We start from the raw sequence: 24,413 nt of genomic DNA, 5'->3' as shown, positions 1-24,413 counted from the left end.
TTGACGTGCAGATTCAATATTGAAGTTTCAACTATTAACAAATAGCAGGAGCAGGATGTGAAATAATTTGTAATTTTTCTGCACGGATTTGAATCACTGTGGTAGTAAAGCACATAAGAGGAATAAGCCCTCCTGGCCCCAAGCATCCACATGTTAGCCCAACTTGGTTGTCTTTTCCTCTAATTCATAGCTACTCTCATTTGGATTATAATGGAGTCACCTAAGCTAGTTTTTACATATTAAAGGAGCTGTAGAGGAGCTCACAATCCAGAATGTGTACAAAGATCGGCTGTGTATGTGTGTTCCAGAATGTGTACAAAGATTGGCTATGTAACTGTGGGTGCCCTCCTGACCCTATGTCCCTCCTAGGTGACAGGGAGAGACGTGTCCTGCTCTCTGACCAGCACACACTTCTGTGCTTCCCGGTACTCCGATGTCTGGATTGCTCTCATTTTGGGATGCAAGGTTGGTAACCTTATCTCCTTGGGATACTATCTCTCTGTTACCAATAAATGGATATGAAGAGGAATTACAGGAGTTAATGAGGGGATTCCTGCGAAGTCTGACTCAGTCCCTTCCTAGCTGACCCTGAACCTCATTTAACCTCTTTGAGCCTCGGTTCCCTTATATATAAAACGAGGATGATTTACCATCATCTCAGAACGGTTGTGAGTTTTGAAAGGGTTGATGCATGCTGAGTTTTCAACCACTCCTGGCCCATAGTAAGAGCTTAATAAATGAGTAGATGTTTCATTATTATTCTTCCACTGCCCCCGCAACCCCTAGCGGTTCTAAAAGCACAGTGCCTCTCTCGTTCTTCGAGCCCCTGTGGAAGAGCACATCCTCCCTGGCACAGAAACTCAGCTCTTCCCCCATAGCAACTCCCTCTGCGACTCAACTTGATTTATTTCTCCAATGCCTTTCATGTAATCCCATTTCCATTTTATTTTACTGCAATATATTTCTATAGGACAAAGAAAGAAAGGAGAAAGAGTGCTGAGCATCAGGAAGCTGACTAAGCCAGGACCCCATGGGCTCCCTGGTCGAAAAGCAGTTCTGGTGGAGGACCACAAATCTGCATATTAAGTCCCCCAACCCCCCACCCGAGCCTGCCAACTGCCCCCTACCCCACACTTCTCAGCAGTGAGAGCGAATGACACAAATATCGGATGTGAGTCACTCAAATATGAGTCCTGCACATATAGATGCTTTATTCATACCTCATTATTTTTTGTCAAGAATTTTAATAGAGTTAAAACATTTTAATAAAATCAGATTGAACATTTCAAAACCATAGAGTTAATTTTACTAACCTTTGATTAAATTGCTAATGATATAACTCTGCCAAATGCCACCTGATAATGTCAGTTATCCAGAAGTCAGGCCCTACTGGCCTGCTGACTAGTATGTCCTCTAGTCATTGAAGATCTCAGGGTGGCCACGATTGGGGCTCTGGCCCCCTTTGGACACTGAGCATTTTGGGCACCAGATGACATCTCTACTGAGCTGACTCCTTCACAGCAGGCACAGCCAGTCCTCCAAGCAGTTGTCTTAGGGCCATCCCTATAGATGGAGGTGGTCAGATTGTGTGATTTCAGGGTCCCTGGCAGGTAATCTGCTGATACCTGACCTTACTTTTATTATTAGTTCTCCCTCTAAATCCCCATCATCCCCACCCACTTCCTCCCCCATGGCATCTTCACATTCTATATCATAAAACATGGATATTTGGGAACTTCCCTGGCAGTCCAGTGTTTAAGACTCTGAGCTTCCAATGTAGGGGGCACAAATTCAGTCCCTGGTCAGGGAAGTAAGATTCTGCATGCCTCATGGCATGGCCAAAAAACAAAAATAATACACAACAAGAAAAACATGGGTATTTGTATGCTTGCCTTAAATCTCCCAACCACACTGAACTTCTCAAAAGCTAGAACCATGACTTCCACTTGGCAACACCATTTCCCTCCCTACAGCTACCCCTAGCATGGAGCTTTGCCCCTAATCAAGCAAATCTATATATTGAATCTATATATTACATATTATTGAATCTTTATGTCATATATTATTGATTAGAGCTTTGATTTCTATTTAAATGTAGCTCCTTCTAGGAGAAGCAGCACTTTAAGAAGCTGTGAGCCATTTTCTGTGTAGTACAAATGAGAAATCTGAGAGCAGGTTTACATTCATGACAAAGAAGAAAGAGTAGGGCCCTGGGCTCCTGGGGGCGGGGCAGGGAATGTCACAAAGAGGGTGAAGGGTATAGATGAGGCTGTTGCTGCCTGTGCCTGTCTCCCGGTCCTGTCCAGGTCCCAGCCAGCCTTTGTTCTCTTCTTTTTTCACTCTCCATCTCCCATAAACACCCACTGGCACAGAGCTGCTAGTAGCCTATAGAGATCCTTTGTGTAAATCAGAAAAAGGCATCCCTCTGGGCAGATGCAGTCTTGCAGGTGCAGGGCTTGGCAAGCAGATGGTGCCTTTGGGAAAATTAGAAAAAAGAGCGCCTTCCTTTGGTGCTGCCCCTGCCATGGCACATGCTTGACAAGTGGACCACAGGGCTAGTTCAGCCTCTGCACGCCTCTCAGCTCCATGCAGTGCAGAACCACACAGTGGATGCAGCATGGTGCACCCACTGCCCTCCCAGTGCCTGGCAGCTGGTTCTGTGGGGCTCCTACCCACCTGTACCACCCTGTCTTATACCTCATCCTGGAAGAGTCCTGTCTGATAGTTGACTTGCTGACCTCCGATAAACTAATTCTCAGAGAAGGAGAGGAAAACGAAATTTATTAAGCACCAAGAGGTAGTGGTGGTGCTGTTAAGCACTCTAAGAGTAGTCCCTTGTGTTATCTTAGTCAGTTCTCCTCACAGCAATGCTTTAAGGTAGTTATTATTATTCCTTTTTTACAGGTGAGGAAATCAGTCCCATCCTATTGCTCTTGGCCCCAAGCCCGGTATTTCACTTCTCTAAACCTCTGGTTCTTCTGTCCATCTCCAGGGCCTGCTGCTGCTATATGGGGCCTACCTGGCTGGCCTGACTGACCACGTCAGCTCTCCTCCTGTAAATCAGTCTTTAACCATCATGGTTGGGGTCAACCTCGTGGTACTGGCTGCTGGGCTGCTTTTTGTGGTCACCAGATACTTGTACTCCTGGCCCAACCTGGTCTTTGGACTCACGTCTGGAGGTATCTTTGTTTGCACAACCACAATCAACTGCTTCATCTTCATTCCCCAGGTATGCTTTAGGGAGAATTTGGAGGACCAGTTCACCCCCTCATTCCAGAGACTTCTCTGGGCATGACAGATTGTTTACTTTGTTTCCTAGTGAGAGTTTTTAGGTGCTTTTGATTAGAGAGGCAGAGGGAAGGTGGGGATCCTAGTGAGCTGGCTCCCTCTGTTCTTCCCTCCCCAGTGGGCAAGGAGGGCGGACCAGGGTAGCCAAGCAGTGGCACCATTTTCATGTGAGGGGCTGCCTCACAGACTTGCTTTTCTACCCACCCTCCAGGCCACTTCATGCAGCCCCAGTCCTCCCTTCATTACCACTGAGCCAAGCTAATGCCACCCTCCCTTCATCTTGATGATGTCATTTCTTATACTAGCTTGGAAATGAGGAACCTTTCCTTCTTTCCTGTTTGCAATTGCACATTCACCAAGAAAAGCACATTTGGATCTTTATGCAATTTAAAATGCTTTTTCTTTCATTTTATTAGAGGAAAATACAGAACATTCCTTTTTACAGTAAGGAAAAATAAAAACTAAATTAAAAATGTGTTTCTTATTATGAGGATTAAGAAAAAAATCAAACAAGGGAGGAAGATAGAAGGAGAAATATCCAGAGGGCAAAGAGAAAGAAAAGGAGTCAGAGAGAGAAAGATGAAGGAATCCGTAGGCTGTGAAAGGAAAGTGATGTTAAATTACTCACGTTATGCCCCAGGGTACCACTGAGCCATGTTCATCCACATTAATGAACTTGGCATTAGGCACTTTTCCTGTGTCCCTTCTGGTTCTCTTCCTCCTGAGGCCTCCCTCATCCCACAACTCCCTTGGGATCCCATCCTGATGCCCTTTGCAGCTTCCAGTTGTCCATGAATGACTTCTCCATGAGGGAGCTAACTGGTAATGAAAGTGTTGGCTGATGCAGGGTTACAGTGTATTTATAAAAGGGAAGCATGCACTTTGAGACATGATAGTGTGAAACAGGCAGAGGCCTTTGCTCTTCTTCCCTTTCATAAATTCTCATTAAAATACTCAAGAGAATAAACAAATATGGAAAAATCTATAGCAGTAGCACTAAAAATCAAGGATGGGCATTGCTTCTGAGCAAAAAACTGGAGGAACTTTTGCTGAATCTTAATGTTATCAGAACTAGACTGAAGGAACCCATTGAGACCTGGATCTTGTTTGTCTGGGATGTAGCAGAAAAGGGCTTTGAAAAGCCAGGGCTCTTCCTCCTTGTGACATGGGTAAAAGAGTGGGGAGACTTTTAGAAAGCCGATCCCTTAGGCCCTCTGGTCAACATTGTTGATGGGTAACCCATCCATCCATTGCCAAACCCTTTCTTCCTTGATTGCCTCTACTCAATAGGCTGAAAGAGCTGAACACTTACTTTGCCAGCCTCCCTTATAGCTGGGTGTGCCCATGCAACACAGTTTTGAACACTAAAGATTTTCTGGGAGGCTTCTGAGAAAGATTTTGCTTTCCTAAAAAAGCTATGGGTGTTGAAGCATCACCTCTCTTCTGCCTTCTTCCTACCTTGAATGTTTGTGATGCTTGGCGCTATGGCAGCCATCTGGTGATAATGAGAATGTATTAGTATACCAGAAAACTATAGCTCTCCCCATGTAAGACTGTAAGGAGGAAGGAATCTATGAAGAGATTCTGCAGTTCACAAAAAGAGGACCACAAATTTCTGAAGATTTAGAGAAGCTGCCTTCCTCTGAAGTAAAATAGAAAGCTTTTAGAGGATATCTGATTAGTCTTGTCAGTAAGATTCAAAGAATATTGTCTGTCTTTGACTAAAGCAAACCATCATGAAAAGGACATAATCTTAGATCATGAAATATTAAATAAGGATGAAAAGGATTGTGTTAAATCAAAAACCCCAGTAGAAGCACCGAATAGGCAATAGGGCATGGCAAAATAATGAATTAGTGGCTTAACTTAAGGAAACAAAAAACAAGGACACAGGAAAAAAATGAGAGACTAGATAAGAAAATATGGAGAGCAGATCTAGAAATATGATTTAGAGCTAATAGGAGTCTCTGAAAGAGAAGAAGATAATTTAGAGCAGAAGTAATCACCAGGGAACTATTAGAAAAAAGCCTTCCTGTTCTAAAACAAAACCTCCATCTGAAAACTGAATCAGTAACCTCCCTAATGAGGCCCTACTTAGGTTTCTCTCTCTACACTCGCCTCTGCTCCTCTTGCATCCTAAGCCTCAGACACAAGATTTCCACGTTCCTCAGTGTTTAAATCTTCAACCCCTAGGAACACAGTGATATAGAGGTGCACTTCAATCTCATACACAGACATAAAAATGCAGGATGAAGTTTAGTTTGGAATCGGACTTCCAGGTTTAAACTAAGAACAAGCGCTTGATTTGTTGAAGTGGGAGTGGAAATCAAATTATTGGGGCAGGTGAACCAGAGCCGGGCAGATGGACCGTGTTGGCCTTTCTCTTTCCTTCTCTATCTCAGTCCTTCTCACTGTCTTGAGCTTCCTTTCTCATATTCTATCTTTTCTACTTTCTCTCTCATGCTTTTTCCTCCTCTTGAACTGAGCATGATCTGAAACTAGAAAATACATTTTATAGTCTATTGTATTTTAGGTTTAGGATGTAAATTGTTTCTCAAAGTATAAAAGTAATGAGGTTTTTCGGGATTTTTGTGTGCCCTGAATTGATCTTCCCCTCTGACTTGGTGGGGTCTTCCCTGATAGCTCAGTTGGTAAAGAATCTGCTTGCAATGCAGGAGACCCCGGTTTGATTCCTGGGTTGGGAAGATCCACTGGAGAAGGGATAGGCTACCCACTCCAGTCTTCTTGGGCTTCCCTTGTGGCTCAGCTGCTAAAGAATCCGCCTACAATGAGGGAGACTTGGGTTCGATCCCTGGGTTGGGAAGATCCCCCGGAGAAGGGAAAGGCTACCCATTCCAGTATTCTGGCCTAGAGAATTCCATAAACTGTATAGTCCATGGGGTCGCAAAGAGTCGGACACGACTGAGTGACTTTCACTTCACTTCACTTCACTTCTGACTTGGTGGCCTTTGGTTGAAGATTCTACCTGTGAGACCTGAGACTGGATATTCCCAGGACCATAGGACGGCTGAGCAAATTTGGAGAAGTGTTCAAGGAGAGCCACGTGGGAGGCGGAGGGAGGGAATAGGAAAGCTTCCTCCTTGCTCCTGAGCCTTGAGCCTAGACTGTGATGGGAGATATACCAGATGCAGACTGTGAACCAGGCAAATCAAAATGATTGGCCAGAGGGAACCTGGAAGAAATACCCCATAAAGGTAACTCAAACTGCCATGAGGGTGCAACTCAGGGACTCTCCCTCTGAGTCTGCCTATGTCTCTGTCCACATGTACTGTACTCTTTTTCCCTTAATAAATACTTCACTACTTTCTGTCTGTGGAAATTCTTTTTTACAAAGCCGAAGGGCCAGGGCCCTTGTCACTGACCACTGATCTAATGGCCAGGATCTGGTGCTTCACTGCTGCAGTCCAGCCTCAATCTCTGGCTGGGAGCCCAAGCTCTGCTCCAAGCCATTGCAGGCTGAGGCCACCTGAGATCAGGATTTTTGAGGGCAGAGCCACAGGCTCCTCAAGGGCAGATAGGTGGTGCTAGAAAGCTGGATGACCTGACTGAAGAGGCAAGTGGACCAAGTAGCGCTCTCCACAGGCCCTCAGGAAATGCCTGAGTATTTATGCCAAACGCTGAGGTCATCACCAGTGGTGAGCCAGCCTCTGCTTTTGTGACTTAAACGTGACCCATCCTTCTAACCACCCCTGTCCCCTCCCTCCACCTTTTGAGAGGCAGGCAGGTCCTGAGATAGGACATCATTTTATCTTCTAGACCCACAGAGTGTTTCATCTACTCCTCCAGGAAGTTACTCACAACTTTCTACTCTGCCTCACAGTCTTCTGTAAATGTCTCAGCACCCTTAGCAGACAGATGAGCTTTTTAAAGGAGAGCTTCCTTTGTTTGTTCACATATCTGTCCATCCATGTATTAACTGTTGGGAACATGCAGTTAAACATGGCCTCAGTCTAGGTCTAGTTGGGAGCAGATGTGAAGTGATTAATAACACATGAGTTAAGTGTTTAAGGATGTTACTCGATGCCAAGGAAGGGGTGCCCCAGGCTGTCTTGAGAACTCGGTGACACTGTCTCAGAAAATGATGTGCTTGGGCCTCTCTTGGAGGAGGAGAGGAGTTCACAGAGCAGACTGGGGAAGGTAGTGGGTGGCACTTCCAAGGAGGAAACCTTGTGACAGAGGCAGTGAGGTGTAAGAGAGAAGAGCTGTTTGGAATACCACAAGTCTTTGCTCTTTTCAAAGCACAAATTCAAACAAGGGTAAAGTGGCAGGAAATGAGAGAGGCACATGGGGTGAATGTCCAAAGGCACCCAGTTGAAGACCTGAGGCTTAATCCCACTATTTTGGTTTCCTATTGCTGTTATAACAAACTCCTACAAACTGAGGGCCTTAAGGCACACAGATTTAATATCTGATAGTTCTGGTGGTCAGAGATCTGACATGGGTCTTATCTGGCTGGAATCAAAGTGCCAGTGGGTCTGCACTGCTTCTAGAGGCTTTGGAGGAGAATCTGTTTCCAGGCCTTTTCCTGAGTTCTTCAACTCGCAGCTCTTCCCTTCATCTTCAGAGCCACAGCACAGCAAATTTAGGTATCTCTTTCTGTTGTCACATCTCCCCTCCTGCCTCCCTCTTGTAAGGACTTTTGTGATTACATTGGGCCCACCTGGATGATCCGGAATCTCATCTCACAATTTTAAACTCAATAACACTTGCAAAATTCCTTTTTCCATGTAAGATAACATATTCACAACTGCCTGGGATTGGAAAGGAAACATCTTTGAGGAGCCATTTTCTTCCTACCATACCCACAGAGCCCAGATGCTGAGAAAACAAGACTGCCTGTCCTGAAGGAAGGGCCATGGAGAGGTCCTGAAATTGTGACCTAAGGGTTATTTATAGCCATACTTCAGAAATCCTCAGGTCTTAAGGACTAGGACCTTCACAAATGGGGGATTAAGGGGGATGAGATTGGAGGGGCAGGGGCCTTTAGTCAGGGGCACCCTGACTTCACCCAGCCAGCTTAGGCTGTTCAGTTCAGTTCAGTTCAGTTGCTGAGTCATGTCCAGCTCTTTGCGACCCCATGAACCGCAGCATGCCAGGCCTCCCTGTCCATCACCCACTCCCAGAGTTCACCCAAACTCATGTCCATCGAGTCAGTGATGCCATCCAAGCATCTCATCCTGTGTCGTCCTCTTCTCTTCCTGCCCTCAATCTTTCCCAGCATCAGGGTCTTTTCAAATGAGTCAGCTCTTCGCATCAGGTGACCAAAGTATTAGAGTTTCAGCTTCAACAACAGTCCTTCCAATGAACACCCAGGACTGATCTCCTTTAGGATAGACATATCAAAAGTCTTGGAAGTATCCTTACACAAATGTTGAGCAGCTCCTTCAGCAGCTCTGCAGGGAAGGCTTGGGCTGGAGGTACTGGGGGTGGGGGGGGGGAGAGAAAGGAAAAGCTAGGGAGATGAGGGGCCCTGAGGGACCACAGAGATACTGTGCCACTGCCAGGGCCAGTGCTAGGAGAGCAGCGCTGGAGGTCAATGACACCCACCCACAGCCATAGAGTGACCCTGCAGTGCTGGGCTCCAGTAACTCCTGAGCTGAGTGGTGAGATGACAGTGCCCTAGGAAGGGGGCATTCAAGAAGGGCATCTGACAGGGCAGGTTCCTGGCCTGACCCAGCACAGGTCACATAGACTTCTGATACCATGAAGGACTCATGCTGAGTTAACAGGGGACCCAAGAGGACTTACGGAGAACATTGTATTGAAATTGATGGTGGGATTTAGAATCCTATCCGAGACTTATGAAACTTACCTACCTTCCAAAGTCAGAGCTCAGTAAATGTCTGATGAGCGAGAAAAGACATCCCAGGATCCCTGGGAGCCACCCTGCAGACCCCTCAGCATCATTTCTAGAGCTAACGTGCCAAAGTGTCCAGAGCCCATTACTGGGGCTCTTCATTATGAGAATTCCTGGGGGAAAAGGAGATGCCTCCAGCACTGTGGCCTCCCCTGGCATCATGTCACTGGCATTCACCAGGAGTGTCTCCGAGGCTCAGAAGCATAGCCCTCTTAGCGAATGTCCTCTTCAACCCCATGCCTGTTAAACTAAACCAACCTGTGCATCCATAGACCAGTTCTGAAAACCAGTATTTTCTGGAAAACATTCCCCAAGACCCTCACAGTTGACCATCAGTCTTCATCAGCTGCATTGAGAATGTGCAACGTAGCACAGCAACCTGGTTACAGCCATGACTCTGCTACTAAGTGTAGCCATGTGGACCTAAACAAGTCAAACTCCTTCTGAGTCTTTCTTGATTAGTCAAGGAAAAAACAGACCTAATGTTGTCATTTTTATTGATTTTTACTGACATTTGTGTTTTTCTCTTTGTGTGAGCTTTGATTACTGATTTGGGTTAGAAGTCCTCTAGAGGGAACTAGTGGAGAAGGAAATGGCAACCCACTACAGTATTCTTGCCTGGAGAATCCCAGGGACAGAGGAGCCTGGTGGGCTACTGTCTGTGGGGTTGCACAGAGTCGGACACAACTGAAGCGACTTAGCAGCAGCAGCAGCAGAGGGAACTGGGCTTTCAGTGGCAGTAAGCACAGTCACTCAACAAATAAGAATAATGAAGAACAGCTACATATAACTAAAACCAGTTTCATTTGAAACCTATGGTGTTTAGCTTGCTTAATCCTGTTATAGCTCCTGAACTTTGGCTTAAGAATGTGGCCCCAGAAGTATGCCTCAGCCCTGGTTTTCTCTGACAGTCCAGCAGTGGGTCAGTTGATGGGTCCAGCAGAGATTGTTCTGTTTCACCAACCTGTCATCATCTTCCTTTGGCATTTTTTAAACACTATAACCTTAACATTCTCTAAACCTTCTGTTATTGCTGTTGTGAACTTTCCAGAATAAAGTACACTCTGAGGAGAGAATAATTTGTCCATTTGTGTATCTGTGACACTGTCATTCCTTGGTGTTTTTGAGAAACAGTAAGAGAATGTGTTTCTGGGTGTGTAATTAAATAAATAACATGTGTTCTTTTCTCTAACAGCTGAAGCAATGGAAGGCATTTGAAGAGGAAAACCAAACAATCAGACGCATGGCCAAATATTTCAGCACTCCCAGCAAAAGCTTGCACACCCAGTATGGTGAGGAGCAGAATTGCCACATTAGAGGAGAGAAAAACTCCATGGAGAGACTCCTCACAGAAGTAAGCCAGACCCCTGCCTACTGGCTTCTCTAGAAAGAACTCCAGTCATGCATTGGTGGGCCCCAGTTGCCTCATTGTTAACATTCCTTCTCTTTCCATTTCTCTACTTCCTGGCCATCCTGGTCTCCCTTCAGGTCAATTCAGCTCCTCAGTCGTGTCTGAGTCTTTGCGACCCCATGGACTGTAGCATGCCAGGCCTCCCTGTCCATCACCAAATCCCAGAGCTTATTCAAACTCATGTCCATCGAGTCGGTGATGCCATCCAACCATCTCATCCTCTGTTGTCCCCTTCTCCTCCCACCTTCATTCTTTCCCAGCATCAGGGTCTTTTCAGATGAGTCAGTTCTTCGCATCAGGTGGCCAAATTATTGGAGTTTCAGCTTCAGCATCAGTCCTTCCAATGAATATTCAGGACTGATTTCCTTTAGGATGGACTCATTGGATTTCCTTGCAGTCCAAGGGACTCTCAAGAGTCTTCTCCAACACCACAGTTCAAAAGCATCAATTCTTCAGTGCTCAGCTTTCTTTATAGTCCAACTCTCACATCCATATATGACCACTGGAAAAAACATAGCTTTGACTAGACAGACCTTTGTTGGCAAAGTAATGTCTCTGCTTTTTAATATGCTGTCTAGGTTGGTCATAGCTTTTCTTCCAAGGAGCAAGTGTCTTTTAATTTCATGGCTGCAATCACCATCTGCAGTGATTTTGGAGCCCCCAAAAATAAAGTCTCTCACTGTTTCCACTGTTTCCCCATCTATTTGCCAAGAAGCGATGGGACCAGATGCCATGATCTTAATTTTCTGAATGTTGACTTTTCAGCCAACTTTTTTACTCTTTTCTTTCATTTTCATCAAGAGGCTCTTTAGTTCTTCTTCACTTTCTGCATAAGGGTGGTGTCATCTGCATATCTGAGGTTATTGATATTTCTCCCAGCAATCTTGATTCCAGCTTGTGCTTCATCCAGCCTGGCATTTAGTACGATGTACTCTGCATATAAGTTAAATAAGCAGGGTGACAGTCTACAGCCTTGATGTATTCCTTTCCCGATTTGGAACCAGTCTGAAGTTCCATGTCCAGTTCTAACTGTTGCTTCTTGACCAGCATACGGATTTCTCAGGAGGCATATCAGGTGGTCTAGTATTCCCATCTCTTGAAGAATTTTCCACAGTTTGTTATGATCTACACTGTCAAAGGCTTTGACATAGTCAATAAAGCAGAAGTAGATGTTTTTCTGGAATTCTCTTCCTTTTTGTATGATCCAACGGATATTGGCAATTTGATCTCTGGTTCCTCTGCCTTCTCTAAATCCAGCTTGAACTTTCTGGAAGTTCACAGTTCACATTCTGTTGAAGCCTGGCTTGGAGCATTTTCAGCATTAATTTGCTAGCGTGTGAGATGAGTGCAATTGTATGGTAGTTTGAACATTCTTTGGCATTGCCTTTCTTAGGGATTGGAATGAAAACTGACCTTTTCCAGTCCTGTGGTCACTGCTGAGTCTTCCAAATTTGCTGGCATATTGAGTGCAACACTTCAACAGCATCATCTTTTAGGATTTGAAATAGCTCAACTGGAATTCCATCACCTCTACTAGCTTTGTTCGTACTGATGCTTCTTAAGGCCCACTTGACATCACATTCCAGGATATCTGGCTCAAGGAGAGTGATCACACCATTGTGGTTATTTGGGTCATGAAGATCTTTTTTGTATAGTTCTTTTTTGTGTTCTTGCCACCTCTTCTTAAACTCTTCTGCTTCTGTTAGGTCCATATGATTTCTGTCCTTTATTGTGCCCATCTTTGCATGAAATATTCCCTTGGTATCTCTCATTTTCTAGAAGAGATCTTTAGTTTTTCCCATTCTATTGGTCTTCTCTATTTCTTTGCATTAATCACTGAGGAAGTCTTTCTTATCTCTCCTTGCTATCCTTTGGAACTCTGTATTCAAATGGGTATATCTTTCCTTTTCTCCTTTGCCTTTCGCTTCTCTTCTTTTCTCAGCTATTTAAAAGGCCCCATCAGACAACCATTTTGCCTTTTTGCATTTCTTTTTCTTGGGAATGGTCTTTATCCCTGCCTCCTGTACAATGTCACAAGCCTCTGTCCATAGTTCTTCAGGCACTCTATAAGATCTAATCCCTTGAATCTATTTGTCACTTCCGCTGTATAATCATAAGAAATTTGATTTAGGTCATACCTGAATGGTCTAGTGGTTTTCCCTACTTTCTTCAATTTCAGTCTGAATTTGGCAATAAGGAGTTCATGATCTGAGCCACAGTCAGCTCCTGGTCTTGTTTTTCCTGACTGTATAGAGCTTCTCCATCTTTGCCTGCAAAGAATATAATCAATCTGATTTCGATATTGACCATCTGGTGATGTCCATGTGTAGAGTCTTCTCTTGTGTTGTTGGAAGAGGGTGTTTGCTATGACCAGTGCATTCTCTTGGCAAAACTCTGTTAGCCTTTGACTTGCTTCGTTTTGTACTCAGCTTCTTCTGCATTACCGGTTGGGGCATAGACTTGGATTACTGTGATATTGAATGGTTTGCCTTGGAAACAGAGATCATTCTGTTATTTTTGAGATTGCATCCAAGTACTGTATTTCAGACTCTTTTGTTGACTTTGAAGGCTACTCCATTTCTTCTAAGGGATTCCTGCCCACAGTAGTAGATATAATGGTCATCTGAGTTAAATTCACCCATTCCAGTCCATCTTAGTTCGCCGATCCTAAAATGTCGATCTCTTGTTTGACCACTTCCAATTTACCTAGATTCATGGACCTGACATTCTAGGTTCCTATGCAATATTGTTCTTTATAGCATTGGATTTTACTTCTATCACCAGTCACATCCACAACTGGGTGTTGTTTTTGCTTTGGCTCCGTCTGTTCATTCTTTCTGGAATTATTTCTCCACTGTTTTCCAGTAGCATATTGGGCACCTACTGACGTGGGGAGTTTATCTTTCAGTGTCCTATCTTTTTGCCTTTTCATACTGTTCAATGGGTTCTCAAGGCAAGAATACTGAAGTGGTTTGCCATTCCCTTTTCCAGTGGACCACGTTTTGTCAGAACTCTCCACCATGACCCATCCATCTTGAATGGCCCTACAAGGCATGGCTCATAGTTTCATTGAGTTAGACAAGGCTGTGGTCCATGTGGTCAGTTTGATTAGTTTTCTGTGATCGTGGTTTTCATTCTGTCTGCCCTCTGATGGATTAGGATAAGAGGCTTATGGAAGCTTCCTGATGGGAGAGACTAACTGAGGGGGAAACTGGGTCTTGTTCTGATGGGCAGGGCCATGCTCTCTAAATCTTTAATCCAATTTTCTGTTGATGGTGGGGCTGTGTTCCCTCCCTGTTGTTTGACCTGAGGCCAAACTATAGTGGAGGTAATGAAGAGAATGGTGACTTCCTTCAAAAGGTCCTGTGCAAACACTGCTGCCCTCAGTGCTCCCAACCCTGCAACAGGCCACCACCAACCCATGCCTCTGCTGGAGACTTCTGGACACTCACGGGCAAGTCTGGTTAGTCTCTTGTGGGGTCACTGCTCCTTTCTCCTGGGTCCTGGTGTGCACAAGGTTTCCCTTCAGTTCAGTTCAGTCGCTCAGTCATGTCTCTTTGCGACCCCATGGACTGCAGCACACCAGGCCTCCCTGTCCATCACAGACTCCTGGAATTTACTGAAACTCATATCCATAGAGTCGGTGATGCCATCCAACCATCTTATCTTCGGTCGTCCCCTTCTCCTCATGCCCTCAATCTTTCCCAGCATCAGGGTCTTTTAAAATGAGACAGCTCTTCACATCAGATGGCCAAAGTATTGGAGTTTCAGCTTCAAAATCAGTCCTTCCATTGAACATTCAGGACTGATTTCCTTAGGATGGACTGGTTGGATCTCCTTGCAGTCCAAGGGACTCTCAAGAGTCTTCTCCAACACCACAGTTCAAAAGCATCAATTCTTTGGCACTCAGCTTTCTTTATAGTCCAACTCTCACATCCATACATGACCACTGGAAAAACCATAGCCTTGACTAGACGGACCTTTGTTGCCAAAGTAATGTCTCTGCTTTTTAATAAGGTTCCCTTAGCAGCAAGCAAACCTCAGTGTTTCCCCAGCCACTGCTCCTGTTGCTGACCCTCACACACTTCATTCATTCATTGGACAGATGTGTGCCAGGCATTGTGCTAAGTGCTGAGGAACAAAACAGTCTCTGCCTTCATGAAGCTCATGGTGTAGTGGAGGAAATAGAGACTGATCAAGTAGCCATACAAGTATAAATGGTGATAAGAATTATGAAGGCAAGAAACAGAGTGGGAAGAAAGAGTAGTGAGTGGTGAGGACAGGAGAATCTAATTTAGAGTGGTCAGAAAAGACTCACTGAGCTGAGAGCTGAAGTTAACTATAGATTGACCAAGCAAAGAGTGCAGGGAAAAGCATTCCAAGTGTGGGGAACAGCATTGTAAAGTCCCTGAGTAGTAGTGGGTGCTACCGTCTTCTGTAGGATACATTCTTTCTTTACATAGCATGGTGCCCTTGTTTCCAAGATCCTCTGGGTTCCTTTACTATCTTTTCCAGGTACCAACTAGAAATTGTTGTCATCCCACCAACCCAGAAAATTAAAAAGTATCTAAATATGGGGAAGAGAATGAATAGAGCCTTTGAATATCATAGTAGCACTAAGCAGGGAACAGGGCAGCCCCTAGTCCTTCTTTCTTTTGATCTTGAGCCAAAGTTGGCACCTCTCCCAGAACTGGGCAGAGTGGTGTGGGCTTGAAGAAAGCACATGGGAAAACTTGAGGAGGCATGGGGCCCAGAGGAATTAGTAGTTTTTTCACACTAACTAAATTATATTCTATATAATTTTTTTAGTACAGAACATACCTGGGTAATGCTATTTGGGAAACTACACTTTTTTGTATTTGACTGACACTTGGGTATCAATAGTCCCTGTGCAAAAGGATGGTGTGATGGGGACCTACAAAATGCAACCTGTGAAAGAATTCAGCTCCCCAGGTCCCCTCAGTCTTTCACACCATTCCCTCTGTTCTGGACCATTTTTATCCATCAGAGTATACTTCATGTCTTTACTATTTATGAAGCAGTCAGGACCTTTTTTCAAAGCCAGATTTCTTCCCACCTGGCAAGGCAGTAGCATTGCCATTGATACTCTGAAGTCTTCAAAGAAGCTTTTTTTTCCTTCTCCCCCAGCTAAACAGAAGGCCAGAAACTTGGCGAGAACACCCAGCATGGTTTTCATTCACAATCAGCTCATGTTGGAACAGCCAAGTGGCCTGACTCTTTAGCCTTATGGTAATTTGTGATGTGCTTTTTGTACTCCTGCCATGCTACCCTGTTTCCCACGCAGTGACTGAATCTGCTGTGTCCAGAAAGATGCCTCGAGTCTGCAGAGGAAGAGCCATAATAGGGAGCAGATGCTTAGGCAGTAAAATGCTGGCCTCCTGCCCCCGACTCCCCACACCTGGAACATATTTCCAGAACAGGCCTGAGAACCAGAGCCCATCCCAGGGCCCTGTGGCAGGCCAGGAGAGGCTCCAGCATCTGCATCCCCACCTCCAGCTCTGCCCGGGACATAAACACAGGAGTCTGTCTTGCCTCCCTGAGTCCAGCTTCTTGGCTGCACTTCCCTCCTCTGCAGCCCCTCTGCCACCCTGGTGTCCTCCTACTTTCCCATGGTCTGGGTGGTTCATTTTCTCATTCTTCCCCCTTTTCCCTGTGGCTGGGGTCCCCAGAGGCTGTTTGGGGCAGCATCCACCCTCAGTTCCTAGGCTGTGTGGAAGCCAGCAGGTAAAACCCTCCCAGAGCTGGAGGGACTTCCCTGTACATTCTGTAGCAGAGGAAATTCACCTATTACTTTTCTTCCTTGAAGCACAGAAACAAGATATTCCATTTCTCCTTGTGGCCTGCAGCCTATGAAACATCCCCACAGATGTTTTGCTTCCCTGGGTGTGCCTAAAGTAATTGTTAATAAGCTCATTTCAATGCAGCCGCCATGGTCTGTCAGATTTTGGTCTCACAATGGCAAACCACGCCTCTGATTAGTATGCAGTCACGGTGAAAACAAAGTTCCACTTCCTTTTCTGTAAGAAGGGAGATTTACTGATTAGGCTGACTGTTTCTAAATCTGTCACCAGCCAGCTTCAGATGTTTGGTTTGCTGGAGAAGAGTATTCCTCCCGATCAAATGTTTATACTGTTTTCTTATAATGTGACAGGCTTCCCAGGTGGCACAAGTGGTAAAGAATCTGCCTGTCAGTGCAGGAGATATCCACAGACATGGGTTCGATCCCTGAGGTGGGAAGATCCCCTGGAGAAGGAAATGACAACCCACTCCAGTATTTCTTGCCTGGAAAATCTTATGGATAGAGGAGCCTGGTGGGCTATAGTCCATGGGGTCACAAAGAGTCAGACACAACTGAGCATGCACATGCCACACCATACACTGAGAAATTTGTAAATAAGGCACGAGAAGGCAGCACAGTTTGCTTGCTGGGGCGGTTGTCATCAGCTGATGGCTCCCTCCCAACTCTGTGAGACAGCAGAGGCCTCCTGAAGCCAGCCTGAGAATGTGGAAGGTGGGCTTCACAAGTAAAGGCTGGCGAAAAGAAAGAGAGTTGGGGTACCTCCAGTGCAGCCAGCACAGCCACCCACTCTGAGAGATACTTGGCACCACCCAGTTATCAAAGAGCCTGAGTGAATGCCTTCCTATGACTCACCCACTCTGCTCCTGGCAAGTCCTTGAATCACCTATGTTTCCCTGACAACACCCAGCCCTCACTGCTCTGCGCCTGAGAAGGGTGAACAGGCAGGCAGGCGCTCTGCTGGAAGTCCTTCCACTTACTCACCAGTTGCTCACTGGTCCCAGGACTCTCTCCCGAGGATAAGAGAAGCAGACTAAATCAGGATGAAACTGGGAGTACCATAGTCAGAAAAATCATCTCCTGCTTATGTCACCTCCAGGCTTATAAGTCCAAGCAATCTTGGAGTTGCTGCCAGAAGACTACTGTCAGACTAGTTTACTTAATTTACTGTTCCCTCAAAGAGTCACTTCTGGGCAACTCTTCCATATCTTTCTTAATTAATTTTTATTGGAGTACAGTTGCTATATAATGTTGTGTTAGTTTCTTCCATACAGCAAAGTGAATCTGCTATACGTATACATATATTCCTACTTTTTTAGATTTCATTTCCATTTAGGTCACTACAGAGCACTGAGTAGCATTCCCTGTGCTACACAGTAGTTAACTCTTCCATATCTACTCTAGAAGATACCACAGGTTTGTCCATAGGTGACTTGTGTCAGGAATCCTAAAGAAGGGAAACACCCTTTTATTTCTAGGGCATAATAAATGAATAGGCTTCTCAGGTGGCTCAGTGAGTAAAGAATCTGCTTGCAGTGCAGGAGTCGCAGGAAACGCAGGTTCGATCCCTGGGTTGGGAAGATCCCCTGGAGAAGGGCATTCCAATATTCTTGCATTGAGAATCCCATGGACAAAGGAGCCTGGTGGGCTACAGTCCATGGGGTCGCAAAGAGTCAGACTTGACTGAGCAACTGAGCATGCTTGCAATAGGGTAAAAGTCACTCAGTCATGTCCAACTCTTTGCAACCCCACGGACTATATGGTCCATGGAATTCACCAGGCCAGAATACTGGAGTGGGTAACCATTCCCTTCTCCAGAGGATCTTCCCAACCCAGGGACTGTACCCAGATTTCCCACATTGCAGGCAGATTCTTTACCAGCTGAGCCACCAGGGATACCCATGCTTGCAATAAATGGACATTTAATACTCACCCTGAACTTCTAAAGGGGATGGTAACAGTTCAGTCAGTTCAGTTGCTCAGTCATGTCCGACTCGTTGCAACCCCATGAACCGCAGCACACCAGGCCTCCCTGTCCATCACCAACTCCCGGAGTCCACCCAAACCTATGTCCATTGAGTCGGTGATGCCATCCAACCATCTCATCCTCTGCCGTCCCCTTCTCCTCCTGCCCTCAATCTTTCCCAGCATCAGGGTCTTTTCAGATGAGTCAGTTCTTCGCATCAGATGGCCAAAGTATTGGAGTTTCAGCTTCGAAATCAGTCCTTCCAATGAACACCCGGGACTCATCTCCTTTAGGATGGACTGGTTAGATCTCCTTGCAGTCCAAGGGACTCTCAAGAGTCTTCTCCAACACCACAGTCCAAATGTATCAATTCTTCGGTGCTCAGCTTTATTTATAGTCCAACTCTCACATCCATACATGACCACTGGAAAAACCATAGCCTTGACTAGACAGACCTTTGTTGGCAAAGTAATGTCTCTGCTTTTTAATATGCTGTCTAGGTTGGTCATAACTTTCCTTCCAAGGAGTTCAGTTCAGTTCAGTCGCTCAGTCATATCTGACTCTGCGACCCCATGAATTGCAGCACGCCAGGCCTCCCTGTCCATCACCAACTCCCAGAGTCCACCCAAACCCATGTCCATTGAGTCGGTGATGCCATCCAACCATCTCATCCTCTGCCGTCCCCTTCTCCTCCTGCCCTCAATCTTTCCCAGCATCAGAGTCTTTTCCAATGAGTCAGCTGTTCGCATCAGATGGCCAAAGTATTGGAGTTTCAGCTTCAAAATCAGTCCTTCCAATGAACACCAGGACTGATCTCCTTTAGGAAGGACTGGTTGGATCTCCTTGCAGTCCAAGGGACTCTCAAGAGTCTTCTCCAACACCACAGTTCAAATGCATCAATTCTTCGGCACTCAGCTTTCTTTATAGTCCAACTCTCACATCCATACATGACCACTGGAAAAACTATAGCCTTGACTAGACAGACCTTTGTTGACAAAGTAATATCTCTGCTTTTTAACATGCTGTCTAGGTTGGTCATAATTTTCCTTCCAAGGAGTAAGCGTCTTTTAATTTCATGGCTGCAATCACCATCTGCGGTGATTTTGGAGCCCCCAAAAATAAAGTCAGCCACTGTTTCCACTGTTTCCCTATCTATTTGCCACAAAGTGATGGGACCAGATGCCATGATCTTAGTTTTCTGAATGTTGAGCTTTCAGCCAACTTTTTCACTCTCCTCTTTCACTTTCACCAAGAGGCTCTTTAGTTTTTCTTCATTTTCTGCCATAAGGGTGGTGTCATCTGCATATCTGAGGTGATTGATATTTCTCCCGGCAATCTTGATTCCATCTTGTGCTTCTTCCAGCCCAGTGTTTCTCATGATGTACTCTGCATATAAGTTAAATTAGCAGGGTGACAATATACATCCTTGACGTACTCCTTTTCCTATTTGGAACCAGTCTGTTGTTCCATGTCCAGTTCTAACTGTTGCTTCCTGACCTGCATATAGGTTTCTCAAGAGGCAGATCAGGTGGTCTGGTATTCCCATCTCTTGAAGAATTTTCCACAAACCCTTCCCCAAACCCTCAACCATGTCATCTGCCCCAAGACCATCAGTTCCCCATGATGATCTCTTTCCTGCTCCACTGCCTTCAAACAGAAATTTCAGAAGGTGGACATCAGGTCTGAACTAGGCACACAGCTGCTGTAGCACCAGAGGGTTCTCAGGGCACACACACTCCTCCTCCTACTTCGTGCCCCATGGTCATGCAGTTAGAATGGCATATCTCTGTAGCTGTTACCTGCCAGCTTCCTAGGCACAGCCTGTTTATCACCTAACAGCCATACAGCAGGTAGGCAGCTCAGCTTCTCCAGTAATCCTGATGCTTGCATTTCTTCAGGAGATACCAGCAGCTGATAGTGTCACATGATAGTGTTGGCCTCCCACCCCATGTGTCAGCGAGGCAGGTGATAACACCAACCTGATATTCTCACTCCACCCTAAACCCCAGCTCCACCCCTGGCTCCAGTCTTGTCACACTGGCCCAGGAATCTATCATTTCCATATTCTCCCCATTTTCTAGGCTATTTAGCAAGAGGTAGGATGCTTGTTTCCCCAGTCCTTCATTCCCTTCACAAATGCCTCAAAGTCATCTGTATTTTGCAGAAGTGTGATTGATATACCCAGAGATGGGCCATCCCAAACACTGTTTAGACTGCGGTTCTGCAGAGCGACCTGACTCCCTCCTCAGTTCTGAGAGGGTCTGCAGCAGCCAGCAGGCAGCTAGACTGTGCCCCACCCCCACTCCCCGCAATCTCTCTTATTGCAGACAGTGCTACAGTTTGGGGACATATGGGGGGATTAAGATCATACAACAATAAATGATAGTTAATCTTCACTGAGCACATGTCAGTTTATTGCGCTAAACCCTTTATATGCATCATCTTGTTTCACTTCAAGAAGGTGCCTCCTCAGGGCCTTAAGATCACCAGCTAGTATTGGAGAAATGGATTTAAACTGAGATCTCTCCTCCATGGGAGACACTGTGAAAACCCTCAGCAGCATCTTTTGTTGATGGTTTTGCTTTTGTTTTATAGAAAAATGCTGTGATTGAAAGCCTCCAAGAACAAGTAAACAATGCCAGAGAGAAGCTGGTGAGACTGATGTCAGCAGGGTGCTCCTCTGACCTCCCAGAGGAGGCTGTGCCACCTGCCTCTTCCCACCACAAGGACATCCTGGCCACAGCCTCTGCCCATAGCCTGGCACCTCAAGGGCCTTCAGAATGTCTCTCTGACTCTCAGAATGATACCAGTGCGGCCACCCAGGACTCCCAGAGCACCTCAGTGCTGGCCTCAAGTGTACAAGGCCTCAGGGGGCCTGTGAAGGATACCAGCCCCTCCACAGGGCAGAAGAAGAAAATTTCTGACTTGAAAGACCTTTCTAATCCTTTACATTTGGGCTGCAGCCAGAAGCCATGGGCTGAGCAAAGCCAGACTGCAGAAAGAAGAGACCAAGTACCCATGGCCCTCCACCAGTGTCTCATGCAAAGTGAAGAAGGCTCTGTTCCCCAGAGACACGGGCAGGTAGAGAACTCAGAGGGGTCCCCAGAGCAACTGGGGTCAAGAGTCAATTCAGTGATCAGGGAGAAACTTCAGGAAGTCCTCCAAGATCTGGGCCTGGGCCCTAGGGCTCCCCTCCCCTCTTCCTTGTCTTGTCCCCAGCAGCCCTGGAAGAGCATCACTGCCCACAGCCCCCAGAAGGTGCCCCTCTCCAAGGAGCCGGGCTTCAGCCCGTCCATGGTGAGGAGAAGGAGGGCGGCACAGCGGGCTCGCTCAAACTTTCTAGGCGCTGTACCCTCCTATGTGGGGCATCGGGTAAACAGGGCCATTTCTGGGCAAAATGTACAGGACAGCCCCTGCCTGTACCCCCAAACTGCTGATCCCAGGGTAGCAAGACCCTCTTCTGGGAATCCTTTAGTACTCCCTGCTCCTCAAGGCAAGCCAGGCGCCCTAGAGGGCCACACACAGCGCCAGGCAGAGCCCCGGGGAGCCGAACGGAGCCTCGAATCCTTTCCCCAAAAGTCTTCCGGTTCTGGCCGGAAGCTGTGTCCCGCTGCCCCACGCCCATCCAGGGCCTCCCCCGACCTGCCTGGGCAGCGGCAGCCCCCAGGGTCCCCAGGCTGCCCCTCCCTGTCTTCTCCGAGTAGCTACCTTGACACCGAATCCAGCAGCTCAGACGAGCTCTTCTGCCGCTGCCACCGGCCCTACTGCGAGATCTGCTTCCAGAGCTCCTCTGACTCCAGTGACAGTGGCTCGTCAGATACCGACCCTGAGCCTGCGGGGGCGCTGGCTTCCTGGGAAAAGCTGTGGGCCCGCTCGAAGCCTATCGTGAACTTCAAAGATGATTTGAAACCCACACTGGTGTGAACAGCAGAGCAAGTCTGGATCTAGGGCTCTGTCGGGATAAGCCATAGCGTGGCCCGCTGTGGCCTTCAGGGAACAGACCAGTGCCCTTTCCGCATCCTTGCGCTCATTTGAGCACCATGGTACCTTGAGCACTTCCTGATATACACAAAGAGGGATATTGCCTGTTTTGTTACTACCTCACAGCATTCCTGTAAGAGACTCCAGCCGAGTGCCCATAAAAGATACCCTTTAGATTAAAAGGTGCTAAATGAGCACAAAGGGTCTTCTGTTCTGGTCAGCCTGTAATGTACAAAACTCTATATATACCAGATGGATGGCTGGGTGGACAGACAGATGGAGAAGTGGAAAGAAAATTCTTGCAGAACCAGAGTTGTGGACTGTAATTCATCAAATTGGGTTTTTGGTGGCCAACCTGCTAGGAAAATATCTCCTATGGACTTGGTGGTCCACTCTCGGCAGGGGGTGGTTTGTTTCTGCTCAAGTTTGTGAACAGCACCACCTCTCAGTCCTAGCTTCCAGTCAGACTCATCTCAGAGCCACCTGTGCGTCTCTATTTTGTGTTCATGTCCTCACACCATTGTGGCACCTCACCACCATTGATGAGACAGGCAGGCAGCCCGGATCTCTCTCCTGGGCTCGGATGGCACCTGAGGTACTGGTGCCATCGGATGGCACCCCCCTTCTTTGACCCTGCCAGTGGTGCAGTTTTGTGGTAGTGGGAAGTATGTATTGGCAATCCCTGTTGAGGTTGGAGAGGCCCTATTGGTCAAGAGGGTGCCAGCTGGGCCAACATGACCACTGATGGCTACATTGACCTGGAAATAGAAAACAGGAAAATAGAAAGGAAGAAATGGGGAAGATAAGAAAAAAAAACCAGATTTTGCACATTTACCTTGAGTCTAGCATGGCTGGACTCAGTAATTACTGGTGATAACCCCGTGAAGTAGGTACTCTCATCCCCATTTTACAGGTGGGGATTATGGGGCTTAAGAGGATGGAGGTGGCTTCCACAGCATCACACTGCTGGAGAGGGGCCCATGTGGGAGTTGGCCACAGCTCACAGGATTCCAAGTGCATACACTTCCCTGGGGCACATCTCTTCACTTGTTCCTCTGGGAGTGGCAGGCAGAGTGTGGCAGGCTGGACAGCAAAGGCAGTGTGGGAAGCTGCGGTGTGCTCAACCTGCAGTCCAGGATAACAAAACTGGGCTCCTCGCCTCAGTAAGCAGCCCGTCACTGCCTCACTGCCTTGGGAGCCCACCCACACCTCCCACAGCAGCCGGGGAGCTGGTGAGAGATAAGTACCAGGGTCTTGTCGGCTGCCAGAGCCACAGAGAAAACACAGCTGGGTCCACTTCTTTTGTTGCTGAGCTAGTTGTTTACAGGCTATTCCCTGCCTCTAACCTGGGTGTGTATCCGCATGTGTATACATGCTTATGTGCAGGAGCATGGGCCTAATTAGATACGTCCAGAGGGGAGCATTTGGCTCTAAATGTCTTGCAGAAGATGTTATCATGGACTCTCGTTGGCTGCTGACACCTTGTGAGTCTCCAAACACTGGACCAGGAGGCCCTCCTGGCAACACAGCTTCTTCTGTTGTCCACTTTTAAATACAAATATCATAATTTATTCTGCATGTGGGCTTGAAGTTTCTGCTTGTGCTATTTGTATGCTGTCCAAGTGATGCCTTAATAAAAGAAATGGCTCTCAAGGCAAGTCTCTTCAGAAATTGTAGTTTGGGGCTGGGGAGGAGGGGTACAGACAAGACTGAAGCACCCAAAGGAGTGGAAACAAAGCAGCACTTAGAGTTGCTGTTGGCTTACCGTGGGATCCAAGTGCATTTCCCACCACACTTCCGCTGGTAAGATTCCTCTTACATCTCCATGTGCAGCTTCCTAGCCCAGGAACACCCATGAGTAGAGGAGACTGGACCCTTGACTCTTCCCACCCACTGGGGGTCCTGTGCTTGGGCTTCACCTCCTTCAGCTCCTTTCCCCCCAGCGCATCACCGCTAGCAGCCTACTATTCCATAGTGTGTGATACGGCAGTCCTCTCACTCTGTCCGCTCCTACACCCTCAGTTCCCCCAGCCCAGCCCATCTATATCTCCATGCCTCTTCTATCTAGAAT

General features: G+C 46.7%; 1 protein-coding gene across 2 annotated transcripts in view; it reads left to right on the top strand.

The window, feature by feature from the left end:
* Nucleotides 1-23,995, top strand: part of GPR156 (G protein-coupled receptor 156) — a 108,741-nt gene extending 84,746 nt beyond the window's left edge. For both annotated transcript variants that reach the window (XM_019987379.2, XM_070788556.1), the window contains 4 exons: nucleotides 370-465; nucleotides 2,993-3,229; nucleotides 10,362-10,520; nucleotides 20,957-23,995. In XM_019987379.2, the coding sequence (XP_019842938.2) occupies nucleotides 370-465; nucleotides 2,993-3,229; nucleotides 10,362-10,520; nucleotides 20,957-22,285 (1,821 nt within the window). In that variant the 3' untranslated portion in view covers nucleotides 22,286-23,995. The remainder of the gene's footprint in view (nucleotides 1-369; nucleotides 466-2,992; nucleotides 3,230-10,361; nucleotides 10,521-20,956) is intronic.
* Nucleotides 23,996-24,413: the final 418 nt, after the last annotated feature.

Source organism: Bos indicus, chromosome 1, assembly GCF_029378745.1.
Source record: "Bos indicus isolate NIAB-ARS_2022 breed Sahiwal x Tharparkar chromosome 1, NIAB-ARS_B.indTharparkar_mat_pri_1.0, whole genome shotgun sequence".
NCBI classification, from domain to species: domain Eukaryota; kingdom Metazoa; phylum Chordata; class Mammalia; order Artiodactyla; family Bovidae; genus Bos; species Bos indicus.
Note: the sequence above shows the minus strand (reverse complement) of the source record. Positions and strands in the feature narration are given on the sequence as shown.